General features: G+C 29.0%; 1 protein-coding gene across 1 annotated transcript in view; it reads right to left on the bottom strand.

Annotated features, from left to right (window-relative positions):
- Window positions 1–3,116: 3,116 nt before the first annotated feature.
- Window positions 3,117–19,687, bottom strand: part of LOC148230730 (uncharacterized) — a 78,521-nt gene continuing 61,950 nt past the window's right edge. Inside the window, exons 3-7 of the mRNA XM_088195364.1 lie at window positions 18,610–18,821; window positions 6,694–6,829; window positions 6,359–6,618; window positions 3,334–3,560; window positions 3,117–3,261 (exon numbers count right to left, since the gene is read on the bottom strand). Coding sequence (XP_088051490.1) covers window positions 3,258–3,261; window positions 3,334–3,560; window positions 6,359–6,618; window positions 6,694–6,829; window positions 18,610–18,821 — 839 coding nt within the window. The 3' untranslated portion in view covers window positions 3,117–3,257. The remainder of the gene's footprint in view (window positions 3,262–3,333; window positions 3,561–6,358; window positions 6,619–6,693; window positions 6,830–18,609; window positions 18,822–19,687) is intronic.

The raw sequence follows: 19,687 nt of genomic DNA, 5'->3' as shown, positions 1-19,687 counted from the left end.
TATTTATTATATGAATATATATTTATATATAGATTGATGTGAAAGTCAAAAATGGCGATTTAATCAGTTGTCGGTTTATAAATATACTTATTATTATAAACAAGTGTACTGTATCTTTATGTCCATGAATGTATGGTTTTACTTTCTTTAAGATCAGTCAATAATAAAATATGATTAATCCATAAATGTCGAGTTTTTTCGTATATACATATTTAAACACAAATATATTTTCTTAAAGTAAAGAATTAAAATAAAAAAATATTCATGTTGTTTCTTGGTAAAAAAAAAGACAATTACTTATAAACGTATGTATTTAATTATTTATGAAACAATTACTTACATATTAAGCAGTTAAAAACTGCGCGCATTAGGTTCGGAAAAACAGACCAGAAGCGAGAGTACTCTGATGCAGTATTCAAGAAATTTGATTTCAGATTCCCTTAATAAATTGAAATCAATAGTCAGTATAGAAAACATTCTTTCCAAACAAAGAATATTTCAATAGCGGTACTCATGTGAGATTACCGTCATGGGACGATTGTAATTTTAGGTGGTCCGTGCAATATTTATAAATATCAATGCAATTTTTTGGTTACAAGATTTCTCATACATTATTGTAAAAAATGCTGTGTGGGGCTGACTTTTGCTTTTTTTTCGTTCGACTAAATGATCGTCAGTGTGACTGCTAAATTATAAGAAATTGTGATGCAATAATTAATAAATTAAAAATTACAAATAATGAATATAATTCTTATAAATACTGTATTTTTATTTTTACCTCACCAAATATCTTCTGCATCGCTATATGAAGTTCTTTGTTCACACATTACTTTATTTTTAATTTACATGTTATCAAAATTTTTAATAACATACAAATAAAACTTACCTTATTTATTTCTAATAAAAGTTAAAAACATAATAATTTAATTTTAATACCAGTTTTTTTATAAATACATTAGCTTATGCAAATATTATTTTATTACATTTAAAATGTTTGTATACTTGCTTAATCATCCGCAAGAAAAAAATGTATTTGTGCTAAATAAATATAATAATATAAAGAATATCTACTTTGTCAAGATATTCTTGTTTAAATATTTAATACTCTCTCAGAACTTACGTACATAAATATATTATTCGTATCGCCTTAGCATCGTTAATTATTTATGCAGATTTAACGTTTAAATTTTAAAACACTAACATTTAATTGTTAATTCTGAAAGCAAAGTAGAAAGCATAAATCAGAAAACTTTAAACCGCAATAATTCAATGTAATTGAATTAGTTGAACGTTGAGAATCTTTTTTATTCGTATAGATCACTATCCGTCTAATTTATTCTCCGCGTACCTTGGCTTATCTCAAAAGTGTTCGCGCAAAAGCACTTCTCTTTACAAACAGATATACAACTGATGATATAAACTGTATTTTAACGGTAACTACAGAAAATAGAATTGTGACACTTTTCTATGGTATCTAAAGCAAGACTATGAAATATGTATTATATCTATATAAATAACTTGAAACTATGTTTTTTATTTATTTATTAAAGAGCAATAATTGTAAATAATTTAATGAAATTTCACAGTAAAAAACGCATCTGTAGCTCAATATATATTTTCTTTATTTTTTATTATCAAATACAAATTTACAAATGGCAACGTCATACTAAATCATAATCCATTTAACATAAAAAATAATCTTAAACAAACAATCGTCATAATTATATTAAATATAAATATGTATTCTTAATCATATACATTTGTACACGCTGACTGATATAAAAATTATTTAGTATTTACAATTGCTTGATACCTTTGATATTAGTCCATTTCGATATATAAATTTAATAAGGTGGTTTAATATTATTAATTCATTATTTGTCACAACGCTTCTGAATACATAATATTGCATTTAATTTTAGTAATGATTAGATATGTTTTAATTAATGTCCACCTTATTAAAAATATTATTTTTTAGATATGATTTACTGCTGAATAAAACCTCTCTTTTTCATATTATTCAACACTTCTGATTATTGGGTTTTGATTTATATATATATTTTACAATCTAGATATTATACAATAATAAATATTTGGCAACTGAATAAAAATACGTTGATAAATGAATTAAAAAAAATAATCAATGACTAGTCATTTTCACAATACTATTTAAAAAATACTCTTTATCTCAATCTGATTACATTTAAGCTAATCTCTTTCGAGGTTATCATTCAACAGTTTTATAGTTAATATGTTATATTAAATTAACGACATCTGTATAAGAGTTGGGTGAACATAAACTGTTATTATTTTAACAATGGTTTAAACATTACAATCGGCCAGCTTGATTTATGATTATCAATGTTAGTTTATAACATAATAAATATATTTCTTGATCTTTGATCATTCAAAAATTATTATTTATTTATTTAATGGTCATAAATGCCTAACAAACAGTTTAAGCATTTATAAAAACTATTATGTTCACCCTATGTATGCATTATTAAATATGCATACGTGTATTGTTGTGTATAAATGTTGAAATATTAATCGTAGTCACGCAAACTCAAATTTAGAGACACGATATTAAAATAAATGTATAAAACTTCTCCATAAATAAAAATAAACTTTGAGATGGATTTATATTATTTTATAACAATAAATGTTTAATATTAATTATACAAAATAATGATCGATCAGTGATTTCTTTTAGCAGATGATATGTAAGTAACGTTAAAATTAATCACATACTTGTCTTAGTAATCAGTCTTTCAAAATCACTCATTCAACTGAACAATTGTAGATTAATGGCCATTGTGCGCAATAATAGTTCACAAACACGCCTATGATCATTGAATCGATTGTGATTTATTGTATTTTAAAATAATACAAATGACTGAACATGTAATCGCTGCTTCTCAAAGCCTATATTTAAAAAAAATGCGTGATTACGATTGAATGGTAGTATAAAAACAACCCTTGCTAATAAAAAATAATTAATTTGCATTTAATGCTAATAAAATTATATCACACTTATTCACAGTTTTTATGCTAAGATGTTATTGGTTAATCGATTAGTTATTTACATCATTACGCACTTAATAATGGTAACACTATTTTTATATTTTTCGTCTTTAGTTTAAACACTCTTATATTAATGTGTGTATGTAATATATAGATTCTTTGGATTTTCACTAAATTTATAACGATAGGGGCGGAATTCAATGGAAACTCTAAAGCGTTCGATCAAACTGTTTTCAACTGCAAAGATAAATAGTGGAAATGAATAAAATGTTAGACTCAAACGCGGATTGAAATTGGTTCCATTGTTACCTGCCGTGTAGGATCACTAGTAACGTTAAAGTCCATAGTTTTCCAGCCGAATGAAAAATCCACGTGCCAGACGACATTCCTTTGCTGATGGAAGAAGCTTGGACTCTGTCGGCTCTGGAATTGCTGGTGGAAGCTACTTCTCTAGTCTTTGTGTAGCTCTTCTGCTTTTCCCCCTGAACGCTTTCTTCGTTAGTTCTCCAATAAACAGTGGCTATTGTTGCTAAACACTGTAGAAAATAAAATATAATCAGTAATGTGGATGAGTGGCTTACTTGCACACAATTTCAGAAACAATAATGTGTGTCTGTATAAACGTTATTTAAATTATTTAAAACTTTATTGTATTGTAAGTATTGTAGCTTTTCATTTTATACATAGAGGTGATATCAAAAATTGTCTTTGATCTGTAAATGCTTCGGTTTTATATCAGTTAATATATATTTTCATTTCCTAAAATAAATATTAAATTTTTAAAAACAATTTGATAATCCAATTACAATAAATTCAGGACCGTTAAACTTATTATAGCCGTGTCAACATCGTACATGAATAATTCAATGTAAGTGTATATTTATAATAAAAAGAAACAGCCCCAGCAATCCACACTATGGCACTCCAGCTGAAATTTAACACATTATTAAAATTATACACATCGATTCAACATTACTTCGACAGTTCATGTATGTGTCATAATTTTCTATACTTGCTATTTATCATTATAGAAGGGCTATGTATATTTTTATTGATTTTGACTGCATTATGTGGATCTTTAAGTATACATATAAAAAATAGTTATAATTCATATATCACAGTTTGAATCCATAAATAAATTTATTTTAAAATTAAAACCTGTATTTTAAAATAATACTTTAAAGTAAATGTTTTTGTTTTTATAGAAATTAATTTTCAATATGTTCTATTCGTGGATTTCACTCATTTTTATTTCGATCATTAAAAAAATATAAGCCGTTAAAATTTGAGATAAAAAATACATATTATATGAAGTGTAATCAGATTAATAAATCTCAGTAGCAATAAAAAAGTTATATAAAATATAATCACGTCACACGTAGCCGTACATTTTGATAAAATCAACTATACCAATAAAATATAAACGTTAGCACTTAAATTTGTACTTTAGGAAATATTTTATACACACGTACATTAATTTAAAGACCGGAATTTAGCGTTAAATAGTTTTAATTTAATATAACACTAATAAAATCGATAAGGATATTTTTTATTATAAGAAATATATTTCGAAAAAATAATTGCCATTTTAGTAATACGTTAGATCATCTTATCTTTGTGAAAATAATGATGTAAACATATTTCACAGTGTGATCTATTGTATATGAATGCTTGGGTGAGATAAACAAAATTATTTTTACTTATAGCAATTACATCAGAATTATCTTGAGGGGAGTAAGGTATCAAATATTTTTTACGCCGATGACTATACACTCATCGACGATTTTATTGTAATAAAATTTAGACAGTATCATAAACATTTTATTGACTATATTTATTAGCGTAGAACAATTATATTCTCTTATAGTAAATAAAAACTGTAATTTTATTTATGTTATAATAACAAAAATAGGCTCTTAACATAGCTATAAAAACAGAAACTTTCATTATAAAAATTATAGAATTCAGAGCTAAAAAATATATTTTTATGTATATTTTATCATATTCTATAAAATTTGTTGCCAAAAATTAGATCTGTATAAAAAAGATTAGATAAATCTGTGATAGAACACGCGTATCAATAAAAAAAATATGTAGACAACATTTAAATGATATTAAAAAATATAGAAGGCATAATCATTTAAACTAATATTTTTTTATGTATTGGTAATCTGTCAATTTAACAGAAAAGGCGTTAACCCAATGCGATAAAACAAAAAAAAACAGTCAACATCTACAAGTAAGTAAAAAGACACCGGACTGAAATCAGTTGTAATTAATTATTGTAAACTATTATCAATGGATGTCACTATAACATAGATCACTTTTATTTTAATAACCTGTTTTATTATTATTTGTAAAATTAGAAAAATCTAGGAAAACTTAAGCTGTGTTAAATCGGAATTATTACTATATAATTATGCTATCTCAGATACAAATAAATTGAAAAATACTAATGTTCACATGGGATTCGACCGTAGGTCTTTCAGTTTTTAATCATTGACTATACCATTGGTATATCATGGCGGTTGAATTGAAAATTTTAAGTTTGAAATGAGTTTAGAAGTACATTGTAAATTCTGGTCTATAGTTTTGGGCAATCTTACATAAAAAATAGTCATCACAAGCAATACATTTAAATATTTATAAATATATATCTTAAAACCTGCAATTAAATTTATTTTAACGTTGAACCGAATATAAATAAATTCTAGTGTTTTAAAAATCTATCCTTTGCGACTTTTTAGTAATACAATAAAAATAAAAATACAATTTAAAAAAATATCTTTAACATATGTTATTTAACACAACGGATATTCAGACCTGCCGTTTCCGCTAGGGTCCGCGTGACGTTTCAGTATTACACAGCCGCTTGCTCACAAAGCTAAATCTTGCAGTTCTTTTACACAAAAATAAAAACTGCTGCTGAATTAAATTTTTCAAAGTTGGATCATAAATTAAAAACATAAAAAAGCGACTTCCGTTGTCATTAACAAAGTTGTTTTAACTATGTATGTACTTTATGAATACCCGTCACTAAAATATTAGACTTTAAGAAACTGAAAAATAAATCAGATACGATATTTGTATGTTGTTAAAATAAATAAATCGTTTCTAGGTTTTTTTATAAAAATAAATGTTTTTAAGCTAAAATAAGTCATTCCAAAAATAAAATACTGAACTTTGTATCATTATTTTTTAAATTCTCCTCGTATATCGATAGCTACTTAAATAACAAACTCATATGTGTGTAAAACTTATATGCCGTTTTCACGACAACACGTATTGATAATCGTAAACTTATAATTATAAAATAACAATGTATAAAATTTACCTTTAATTTTAAGTCTCCCTTTTTGAAGTGCTTCGGCCTTATTTTAAACTCTAACCCCAACGAGGTTATCTCCGTGTCGTTGACCGTCTCCTTGATGTACGGTCCTTTGAGGAGAGCCTCATTCGCTGGTTCTCCATTTATGAACCAATTTAATTTGGCCGCCGGTTTCGATTGGCCTGAAGTGCAATTTACACGCACATGGTCTCCGATTTGGTACCTCGGCCTTGGACCACTAATAACTGGGCCGCTATCCGGCAGAACTGCGTCAAACAAAGAATCGTTTCAAATCAATGGGTTTTGGATTACATATCTTTTTTAGACCTTGATTCGCGTACCTACTATCTCCATGTCGCCGTGATCCGACACGGTCTGGAACAGCGGCGCCTCTCCTGATACTTCGCACCGATATCTTCCAGATGATGTCAGAGCCAGAGGACCCAACACAATGGACCCGTTTGTAGAGTTGTCCAGCTTAAAAAGAAAAAGTGTTTTAATTTATATATGACACTAAAGAATATCATTCAAAAAATTAAAAATATTATTTTAATTACAATCAAGAATATTAAATCAACAGCATATGTTTAGTGAATAAAAGTTAGTCGTAATGATTGTACGATAAATTATTATTTTATCTTGCAATATTGATATTATTACAATAAAAAAAACTATGGCTGTAAACGTTATATTAGTGTATATATTTATAATAAAAACTTTTAGATTATTTCAGAATTATTGTTTTTTAAGTTTTAATATCTCAAAATGTTCCAAATTTATTAAACAAAGTCTCTTACGGAACTGTGAATTGTGAATTATAATTTTTGTTTACTAAATATCGGATATTTTGTTGTTTGGATAAAGATTTATATCATGTCACTGACAAGGGCGAAGCTCGTCATGTGATATATTATTTTTTATTATCCTTCTTGGAACGTCTGATTGCTCGAAAGTGTCTTATAAGTGCCGCAATTTGGCCGAGCCTGTCTACCATTATTTGTCAGCCGTGAAGTTGCAATATTTTTCTACCAAACAATGGATATTAATATCCCGCATTTGTTGAGCCGCATAACCAAATCAATCAAGGCATTCATACGTCAAAAAACCAGACGAAGAACATCTTGTATTTGATCGTCTTGTTTCGTTTATGGACTAGCGTTTGATGTTTTTGATGAGTTGTACTTTTTAATAATAATGACATATAAAATACTTTAAATTATACATTATATAAAATATAAATATATAACTATAATGATCGTTTATTAGGTAATTAAAAATTTACCAATAGTATTAATTTTGATCATGTTAAAAAATATTATTATATTTTCATAAAATATGAATATGTACAATTTTTTTATTATACATACGTGTATTATGCATGTAACTGTTTTTTTAACAGCTTTACAGCAGAAACATTATTTTATAAAAAATATACAAAGAAAACTGTCGTACGCAACAAAACTTTAATGTTTTATTAAATTTAAAATTAATTAACACACACTAGCTATAGTCGACTTCTATGTTGGCAAAAAATAATATTTTTTTTAAAACAGCTCAACAAGCAATTTCAATTTTCAGTGTTTCACCCATGTTCAATGAGTTTCGAGACCAACGATCTGGACGTTCGAGTTTTATCCTAACTTTAGATACATTAAAGTTTTTTAATTTCAATTTTTAAATGCAATAGTTTTTAGTCCATATGCCTTCGTAGCAATAGCTTGATTAAAGAAAACGTTTGTAAATACAATACACTCGATTATTTGGGCTAGTGCTGGGTTAGAAGGAGACGGTTAATTAAAAAACACGAATAATCTCAACTATAAATTTTTATTTGTTTTTAAAAAACATGTATAATACAGGTTATATTTTTTTTATTATTTATTAAGAACAACTGTAATTCTCATTTATTTTTAAAAAATTCTTAATAATTTTCGTTTATCAGAACGATTTCGTTCAAGAGCTATATTGAATTATAATCCTCTTTGATCGATTTAGTCCAGTAAAGTCTTAAAGAAGTCAGTGCTATCTTGTGGCTAATGTAATTGTTAATATTGTATTCACTTGTATTCTCACTATCATCCCTCTTTTGCTTAACGAAGAAAAGAAACGATATCTGCATCATAAGCAATGAAACATCGGATCATTTAAATAACGATCAAACCATTCTTCGACGTTTTTCCGAGTGACACTTTTATTTTTTTAATAATCTGCATATTTCAGATAAATTTTCAAGGTTTTGTGACCTTAAGAGGTGTGTGACATCGTAGCCAGTAAGACTTATGTGGAAACTAGATTATATTACATATTGCCGAGATATTTTCTCCGAACAGTGATAGAAAAGCTGGCGCAGGGATGTTGTCGGTGAAAGATCCTCAAAGGTATTGTAGGTAGCGTTGCAGCTGATGTATAGCGGAGGTTGATCTCTCTTTGCTACGGTGCTTGTATGGATGTGAGCGTCCATGACAGTTTGTTGTCCGTGGGCGGTGGGTGTTTGCTCTTCTCTCCTCATCGCAATTCAATCTTATGTATCTAGGGCTGTATAGTTTGCTAACTAATCACAATCATGCAGCGATCATCCAGCCAATTGCTGCTCTGGCTTCTTAGAAATAACGAAATAAGTATACGCCTTTATAAAATAACATATCTCCGAAGTCAAAAAATTGTGTAACGGGAATTTGTCATCCGATGATACATTGTTTTCTGTCGCTGTTTTAAAACAAAGAAATATTCCCTTCAATGACAGAATATTTAGAGTAAGAACACTTGCGTGCTATTTATGTGATTTTTAATGAGGGTTTTTTTGTGGTCCCATTTTTTACGCTATTGTCTTGTTTCCTTGTTGATGAATGATAATTTTGGTCACAATAAATTCACTCGATTTTAAGAATAAGTTCACACATATTACTTGCTTCTGTATCTTTAGAATTAAATACATATTCTACGTTAAGAAGAATCTTTTTCTGAGATCGACAAGTTTTACTTGGCTTTACTTTTGACAAAGATTGTGTAATTTCATGTATTAAGCCATTATGTCTTCCTTAACAATATTTTAAGAAGACCAATACGGAATGATTTTTATTTTAATTGCCTCAAATTATCAATGTGAATATAATACGCTCTTTAAATTATCAATTCAAAAAAAAAATATTTTAAGCATGGATAATCCGCAACTGGATAATTAAAGTACACTGTGTTACTAATGTATAATAATGGCGATTAAACTCTAAAGTACAACTCATTCAACTGATAGAACAACATAACTTTGCAATTTATTAGGCAGTTGCATAATCACTGTAAGCTAAATTAATTATCTATGTATTATATTAATTTATATTAAACAAATCTATTTAAAATGTTATTTAAGTTATAATGCTAGTCATTTATGCTGTAAATATAATCTTTGGTAGCGACACTTTTATCAATAATTTAAGTATCAAAGGTTTCAAAAACACAATAAATCTCTGCCTTTTTCAATAAAATATAAAGGTGTGATCTTTGTCATTTAATTGAAAGTCAAACAATATTTTATTATTATAATATTCTACTATTTGGCTTATATATTTTTTTAAATTATATTTGCACGCAGTGACATTTTTTTACGAAAATAAACATACTCAAGTAAAATACTCATTAAATTTGTCAAAATTTTAATAGAATATGGTTGTACAATTTTTAGCATAAAAAATACTAAGCTGATATAGTAAATTTTATTTCAAAGCTTACAATTACGTTATAATTACACATCACATAACAAGTGCGTTTTAATTGTGAACACAAAAAACAAATTAAATTAAAAACTCATACGTTATAAATTACAGGCACCGGCTGGAAAAATTAACGTACGCAGGCCGCCATAAAAAATTATAGGGCCGTAAAATTTATGAACAATTTAGTAATTTTTTTCGTTCAAAAAAAGCCATAATGACGCAGGATATATTGTATTAGTTATTCAAGGTGGTGGTTACACGAGTCACCGAATCGTTTTAATGTTTTCGTTCAAAATGATAAAAACGGTTCATTTCTCATGGGCACACTTCATTTCCCAATTTCGCGCCGGCATTATTTTTATGTAAAAAAAATCATATTGCTATGGGGGAGCATTTTCTTATTACCGCTGTATACTGCGAGCTAAATCTATTTCGGGATTTATGAATAAAGAATCATGCGAAATGACAAAGCAGCTTGCCGTGTCAGGACATTTTTGCGTCTCGAGTTATATCATTATGTTTGATGGTGTGAAGGGCAGAAGAGGTGTTTGAGACCTGCATTTATTTGCCTATATTCTTCAAACAAAAAGAGAGAAAAACATATAGTGAAGATACAAGGGATGAAGGTGGAGCGTATCAGGCGCACGAGATAAATCATTCTGTCGCGAAATTAAGATTGTGGGCGATATGTCAAAAGAATCACCTTCTATTTCGTTGCCTAATATTATAATATATTATTTAATCAAATATCAGAAATTTTCATAAAAAAGTAATTAGAAATGATTTACTGCTATCAACCATCTCAATTATTCACATAATAAATTAAACTGCACTAACCTCGTTTTTAATTGTTATAAAAATGAATAGCTAATTATAAACAAAAGTAACCTTAAATAATTTAAGCGTGTAAACCAATTTATGAATCAAATTCTATAATTATATAATAGTATTATTCATCTATATTGAACTGATTTATGTGTAATTAAATACATACATTTGCGATATTGATAATATACAAAATATAAAACAGTAATGACAAATAAAAAAGATTATTAAATCATTAAATTATTTAATACTATTGTATACAATTCAGAAAAGATCTTAAAAATGGTACATGAAAAAACACTTGTTTTAAGTGCCAAGTACAAAGTTCTAGTGTGAAGGGACTAGTGGACTTTGTATATCATGATGTTAAAACAGAGTAATGCGTATCTTATGTTGTTATCATATTAGTTGATAAAGTATTATGTTTATTGTGCAATGACACTATGTTTGTACTAGAAGAATACAATATACGTCGTCATTACCAGAATAAACAATTCGCAGAAAAACAACGATCAGAAAAGTGGGAAAGTTTAAAACTGAAACTTTATTACAATGCATTTTTTCATGTTGAAATCATACGTTATCTTGAAGACAGCTGCATATTCAGGATCATATAAAGGATTTTCTGTGACTGTATATGCAAAGCCTTATTTCTAATTTATGATATGATTAATTCAGTGTAACTTTAAATTAATTTATAAATACCAATTTTCACGCCTGCGAATTTTAATTGTGCACTACTTATTAAAATTTACAACAAAGCATAATCCATTATCTCGACAAAAACAATCAGACTAAAATTAGTTTAAAATACAAATGAGCTCATTTAAAACTCACATAGTTAACGAAACCCATATATTCGTGATTTTTTTGCTCATGGCACAAAGTAAACCCACGTGTTCGTTGAATTTGAAATATTAATTTTAATCTCATATTTTAAAGTAAAAAGGACTAGTGTACTCGGGTGGGGTAAATAGCTTAATATACTCTCGACTAATGTAAGCGTATCACGCACTCCCAAAAGGGCATGAACCACCCCTATTGGTTAGCAGACACTAAAAAATACACAACAACACATATAAATCAAGCGTTCATAATAAATGCGCTAAATTAGTAATTTTAGACACAGAACAATAATTCTTTTGTGTAGGTAAAAGCGTTTAATCCAGAAACAGTAATGAAATTGTTTTACTTTTTCGTTCGATTCCACGCCATTAGATATATAGCTTTCGTGTTTCGAACTTTACTTTTATACTGTCACAATTAAAAGTTCTTTGACGAACAATCTTTCATTTTTAAATGTCATCGCTTAGCTGTAAATCATTGTTTTACAGTTTTTATTTATAGACTGAATTTTACCTTTGACAATTTTGTATATACTAAAAAAAATTTTAATACATTTTATGGTCAAATTACATGTGCGTAATGATAAACTAACTTATTAATTGTTAAAAGTTAATGTGAAAACCAGTTAGAATTTACTTTTGCACAATCGATATCAATGTATGTATGGCATTGTTGCGTGGCAACAATGCAATAGGTTTATGCTTTTCTACTCTTGCCGCTACGCTTCACATGATATTATTAATTTTTTATGCACCGTATCCAATTTCAAAGTAAATGTATTTACTTTGTAATATTCATTTTCAATAAGCAAAAATTTAGACTTTTAGTTTTTTTTAAAAGAGATTGTGCATCACGCGAAACAGCCGCCACACAATGAGACCATAGGTTTTTGTGGTAATTTTAGCATATTTTTATTTCAATACTTATTATGGATTTAAATTAAAACCATAGCCAATTTATGGCTACTTAGTAATATTTACAAAATGTTTAAAAATATATATATGCGTATACCAGAATGATTGTAGGGGTCGACATATTTATTGATTTAAATTAAATTAGCACCATGTGACCTAATAGGTTACTTTAATGCGTCACAATGGTAAAAAAATACATTGCATTATAGACAAAAAATAAAAATCAATATAAAATTAACAGTTTAACAAAAAAATAATATATAGTAATAAAGAGAAAACTAGCTCCTTGTAGCTGAAAACAAATACATCAATTTGCAATGCCATATTAAGGAGCTGGATGGCGTCAGCCATTGGCATGTCGGCTAGTGCGGATGTTCTTGCTCTAATAAAATAGTTAAGTTGTCAGCAGAACGCTTCAGCAATTTAATGAAATTCTTGGCGACATAAAACCTTTTGCTTGAACTCAGCTAATCGTATCCTAACGTTCCTAAAAAAATGGCACTGGGATAATAACCATATGTTCACTAATAAAGGTATCTCAAAAACTATTCCTTGGAAGATTTTTCGCAGACGTTATTTATATATATAGAGAACCTCTACTTGCTCTTAAAAGTCATTCTAAAATCTTTAGTTCAAGCTTATCTCTTCAAAACGTTCTCACTGAAAACGTAGAAACAATCTGATAGCGATCGAGATCGATAAAATGACACATTATAGCACTTTTTGACACTAGAAGGCAGACGGTTGAAGAAAGCAAATACCAATAAAAAAAAATTGAATTTGTAACTATAAAAAATACCGCGAAGAGCAAAGGGCGCAAGTTGAACCTTTGAGGAACCCCCAAGAGGTAAAATATTCTTTAGAAATTTGGCCGCCATAGGTTAAGAACTGTCTACAATCGCTCAAAAAAGTTAAGACTAACCAAATTAAATCATTTGAACAAGCAAAGTCTTAACAATTTATTTATTAATAACCCATGTCAAACCTTGTCGAAGGCTTCTCAAAATCTGTATATACGACATTTTATTGTCACTGTTCTGTAAAAAAAGAAGGTTAATAACGGTGAAACAGGTAGGAAGAAACCCATGCCGAATGTTATTAAAGACGTACGATAAATATTTTGAATAGTTTAGTAGAAACTGATATATATTTCGACTGGTATATATTTCTTAATGCACAACTTCTCACCATTTAAAAAATATGTATGTGTAACTTTTGTACATTTCCAGAGATCAGAGAATGATGACATTTTGAGATTTAGATCACAAATACGTCTTAGATGAGCAGCGAAATTGACTTTTAAACCCTTCAATATGAAATCGAGAACCAAATCAGGCCCATTTTTAACTTTTCAAACCCGTCTTTATTACCTGAGCTTCTAGTTTCCTTAATAGTCAATATCGAAGAGCAAGTACAAGAAAAAGGAAGTTGTTGAGTGGAAAGTCACACGGACGAAAATAAAACGCGACAAACAAACGTGGTAAGAAATGACTCATCAATTAAAATTCTAATGAGTCATCGAAACCCACGAATTTAAAAGGATAATGGGCAATCTGAGCATCAATCGTAATGAAATTGCTCTTGATTACGGACGTATTCATTCAGTCGTGTCAACCATCGGGGACCATAAATGTCCCATAGAGCGCCATTAAATTATAATACCTTCCTCACAGAGTAGGAACTGCCAAAAAATAAATACATTGTATTATATAAAATGTATTTATTTTTTGCTCATAACCTTCTTAAGTCCCACTGTAAAGCAATTAAATTTTTTTTACATTTTTCATTAAGTAAAAATATACAATTTAGCTTCAGACATTCGAAATAAAGTAGAAAAGTGAACGAACTGAGAAATAGCAAACGCTCTCAAAGTGAAAATGTGCTTGAAGCACGTTTGTTAGATTAGCAAGAATCTTTAGTGCGAGGATACCACTCTCTTTAAAGTACAAGACCAATGCGTTTTCTCGATCTTGATATACAGCACTGAGAGGTAGAAAGTTGAATGCAGGTACATTACGAAAACCAAGTACATCTCGCCGCGAGAGAAATATATTAATATATATACATATATAAAAATATGATTCATAAAACTTACATGAGATAAAAACCAGGACACGTACGATTATATCGATTATGTAAATGGTATGAAAAGTGTAACACTTTGATCTGGAGGGTGGGAACACGTTTAGAGTCATTAAGCAGCGTCGGAAGTGATTAGTTGCTGAGACCATAGGTGAAAACTAATGACCGGATCGCCTGTTCGATAACCGTTTATTGTTTTTGAACAAATTGAAGACAACCACTGAGAATGTGTGTAGGTAGTACTTATCTAACAAATCACTATATAAAGGTGACCAGAAATCCCAAATTCAATAGTATTGCAGTGTTAATTATATGAAAAAATTTGATCTAAAAATAATTATGATTTACTTAGGATAACATCGTAAAATAAAAGTATTATTTTGTGTTACTAACCTATATGTGTAACACTAAACAAATGGTAAAAAAATATTGACACAGACTTATAAACCTTGATAACTGTATTTGAATAAGAATGATTAAGTAATCAATAAAATTAAAAATATATATATTTACTGATCCTACTAGTTAATTAAATTTATATGTATACATATTTTTAAATATTTTTATTATTATATGATGTTTAAGTTTGTGTGGAGTTCATAACGAATATCTAGATCTACCATCGACCTTCAACATAAACCTATTCATCAGCTTTACGATCTATTAATGCCCATTTTTTCATGCCGATCGGCACGGACTAGCCATAAATTTTAAAGGATTAGTGTCCCAAAACTATTAGCAACTTTCTGTTATTATCATATGATAAATAAGGATCATATGGATTGCGAAACAACCGCCTAATGAATTGTTCAAAACCCATTCAAAAAGTGCAACTTGTCTAAACATGAATAAGGTAGTAAAATAAAAAGTGGGCGAGCACTATTCTTCCCTCAGGCTGGCAATGTAAATATAAAAACATCGCTCCAGATAACATAATCAATAATTTCGATCAGGACTCTCTAACGTGAAATCACTAAGTTCGTACGAACTCAAAACCAAGAGAAGCCGTCAACCAACGATGATAAAGCCACTGCTTCTCTCTTCGTGTCAACCCTAGTCCAGCTCAACGTAATTAAGTCAAGAGTCAACTGGATCCTTCAGACGCAGATGTTGACATAATATAACTTTTCGTGAACGTGACTCAAATTGTTGCGCAAATATAAAATACAAACAAAAATATTCTTGTAACAAAATAAACATTTTTGATACATAGATCAGGACATTACTAATCCATATTTCATACTTTAGTTTTGAAATATCAGAATCCCTTTTTATCGAAAGTTCATCTAAGTCATTCAACGCATTTTTAAAGTTTCGTACTACTATTACTATTTTACTATTTTTATCATTTTGTAATTCGAATCGATTGTTCTGCCTTCTATGCAAAATTATTATTTTGTTGAATTAAGCTAATTTTGTAGTAAAGCAAGGAATACAGAAAAACTACAGAAAATCAAAGAGATGGTAAAAGCTTAAGCTCAACTAATTGTAGCCCGTTTTAACCCATCCGTGTCTGTGGGGTCTATTGACTCCCCCAACTTTTTGGTTTTTCTCAAATAACTTATTTAATATAAATCCTATTTGTCGCAAACTTTTTGTATTTGTCAAAAATAGTTTAAAGAATAAATATTAAAAATAATCATTGTACTTTATTATCTCCAATCGCGAGAAAAAAATAAAATCAACTCTAATCGCTACTGTCGCCGTGTGATTTGTATACCTGAGTCAGTTTTTAGAGAAATTCGCCTTCTAAGAATTTCGCGCGGCGCCCCCTCCACGCTGTTCCTTCAACGCTTTATTGCAAAATACACCGTTACCCAAAAAAACATACAGTACGAATTGAACCGCCAAATTCGATCGTTATTGTTATTTTATTTCTCACGTTACTTTTGAAATTGTAAAATGGCTGATCGGCTTGTAACTGACGAAGAGTTGCTAAGAATTTTCCAAGATTCTGACGAGAGTGGTAGCGAATACGATAGCGATATCGATATTGATAATACATTTCAAAAAAGACATTTCTCCCGTAAATCGTATCGAAGTTGAAGCGTTTATAGGCATCCTATTATCTTCTGGAGGATTGAATGGGGTTAAAATACAGTTCAAAGAATTATGGACAACAAACGAACTGTTCAAACAATATTTTTATTCAGCGGCCATGACTAGAGATAGATTTTCGATGCTAAGATTTGATGATCGTTTGACCAGAGAAGATATTTTTTAATAAATGCATTTTATTGTACTCACGTGTACATAATCACAATTTATAGTTTATTTTTCCGAGCAGCTGCAGGTTATTTCTTATATGTATTCATATAATATTTATTACAATTTGCCAAAGTAACTGTGGCTACATACTCGTTTACATATACATGCATAACGTCCACCAAATTTAATCGATTTGAATGATTCGCTAGCCAATTCCTTCAATTTTTATAGCCGCAATCAGGGAAATATTTCGCCCTCTAACTGTTGGCAAGGACACGCATGCCAATTTAAAAGGGTTTATTTAGAAATGAAGTCAAATTACAGAAAATAAAAAATACGATGTACATATATAAAAAGTACAAGACACTAAAACTTTATCTTACCATTAACCATTAGATAATATTGGATTACTGAGAATTTAAAGATTGTCAGATTAGTAAGATTATATTGTATTTTTTTCTATCCTGTTATAAGGAAATCATAACATATTTTTTTTGAGTAAATATTATCTCCCGTCAGATATTACTGGCTCACTGGAAGTACCGAAACTCAGAAATGACACATTTTTTTAGAAAATGGGAATTTTTTCGAGTTATTATTTTTAAATTATTAGCACGATACACATAAAAACTTATGAATAAGAATTCAGTTTGCCTGGAAGATTTCCCATTACGGTGGAGAAAATTACAATGGTGAGTGAATATTTGATTGCAATTGAATTATATATCAATAAACTCGTATTAGCAAAAATGTCATTTCTCACTTTTATAGATAATCATTTGCACAAAATATCACAATCCGAAAGAAAGGTGTGCTTGAAAAAAGTTTTTACAAATTTGAAATTAGCATAAAATGTTAATATATATGTATAAAATAAACATGTTTTTTAGTGTTACACTAGAATTTTTTGTGTTTATAAAATAAATGTGTTTTAGTTTTTCAAATTTTTATTTTAATTTCAAAATAGTATTTATATATTGACTTTTTTGTATATTAACAACATAAATGTTGCAACAATTTTTTATTTCAAAAATTGAAATAATAAATAAATGAAATACTTGTTTTTTTTTTTGGGTTACTCCGTAGTTTTATGTACCGAGCGCGCGGCAGTCATTCGTATACCTGCAAAGCTAGTCTGCAGCGAAATCTCGGCGTTTACGTCGTCGCTTTTTGCGTCGTAATGATTAATTAAAAAATCCTAAATATTGACCAGATGATGAAGCTTATCATGAATAACAAATTTTATACTTAGAATTATCCATTTTTAAATATATTTGATGAAGAAATCATCAATATTTTGACTTGAAATGTTTGGGGGAGTTGAGCGACCCCATCTGATGTCATTTTTCATTTCGAGGCACAAACTGGTACACTCATCGAAACTTCGCACGTGTCATAAAACCGTGGCAATTCCGGTGAAATCAAAATGTACAGTTAAAACCATTTTGTAGTATCAACCTATGTCCTGGCTTTGCCTCTGGTCAATAAGTTCAATATATAAAATATTTTTTTAATAAAATTGTTGCTACTATTCTTATTTAGCTTAAAGTGCATTTGTATCTTTTCACTATTAGTTTTATTCAACAAATATTGACAATTTCGCTTCCCGGTTTGAAGCTTTGGAAATTTGGTCACCATATACTAGTTGTAATGTCATTCAAATGTTTTAACTTACGTCTACAGCTACGCCCGGAAGTTCAAAAACTTGCGTCGGAGGATTGTCTTTTGGAACATATCTGAAGAACTCATTTCCGTCTTTATACCACTTGACTGAATAAAGCGATTCTCCTGACTCTAGCTCGTACTTGCACTCGAGGCGAGCCCAGCTATTGTGTTCGGAATGGGTTGGAATCTTCAGCTCCACTAATCTAAGACTGCTGACGCGAGCTGCAATATAAAATAATAAATGCATTAGAATATGAACAATACATTATTACACAATTTACAAATCTATGATGATTAATAATTGTTGTTAATTATCTCGAAATATTGAAATAAATAATAATATCGACTTATTTTAGAGCACTGAAATTTATTATTTACGCTTTAATTGAAAAAAAAACAATAATATAAATGAAATTGTAATTAATAATTACAAATAAATATAAACAGGCAGAGATGAGATCTTACAGTTAGGTATTATAATAAAAAAAGTATATAATACAGAATAATTTAGCATAAATATTATATCAAGCAATTCTTTCTTCCAATCTATTTTCGTTGCCCCTTTCACTACATCGAATATTCCTTATTCGAATCTCTTCCGCGGAATTGTTCTCATACGTTGAGCCAACGCCGATTCATCCCGACATGTCTTACATTATTAAATACATACCAACTCTCTAAACATTTGCCTTGTTTCCATATGGGAAATGAAAAATATTTATGATCTCAGAAGATGAGGAAAAGGAAAATTAAGAAACTCGCCCATATCTAACGAAAAAACACCCGCATGCTCCAACAGATAGTTTCAAAATACATATATAAGTAGCTGCACATTGAATTCTGATTAAATCTCTCTATTTGGGTTGACAAGGGTGTTGACGAGGGATTCGCAATCGATATCGCATTATACAGAAATACACGCACATTCACACAAAGTATTAAAGAATAATTTAATGTGTTCGAGTTTATCGGGAAATTGGCAAAGAGTTGGCGTTCATTTATCATTTAGCTCCATTAATCAATCGGTCTCATTCGTCGGTTGCCATTTGCAGTGTAAAAACTTTGTCTTTGAATGAAATTTAACGCCC

Source organism: Plectrocnemia conspersa, unplaced genomic scaffold (assembly GCF_051122295.1).
Source record: "Plectrocnemia conspersa isolate PC_06_02 unplaced genomic scaffold, ASM5112229v1 ptg000010l, whole genome shotgun sequence".
Classification (NCBI taxonomy): Eukaryota; Metazoa; Arthropoda; class Insecta; order Trichoptera; family Polycentropodidae; genus Plectrocnemia; species Plectrocnemia conspersa.
This window is presented reverse-complemented; position numbering and strand designations above follow the sequence as displayed.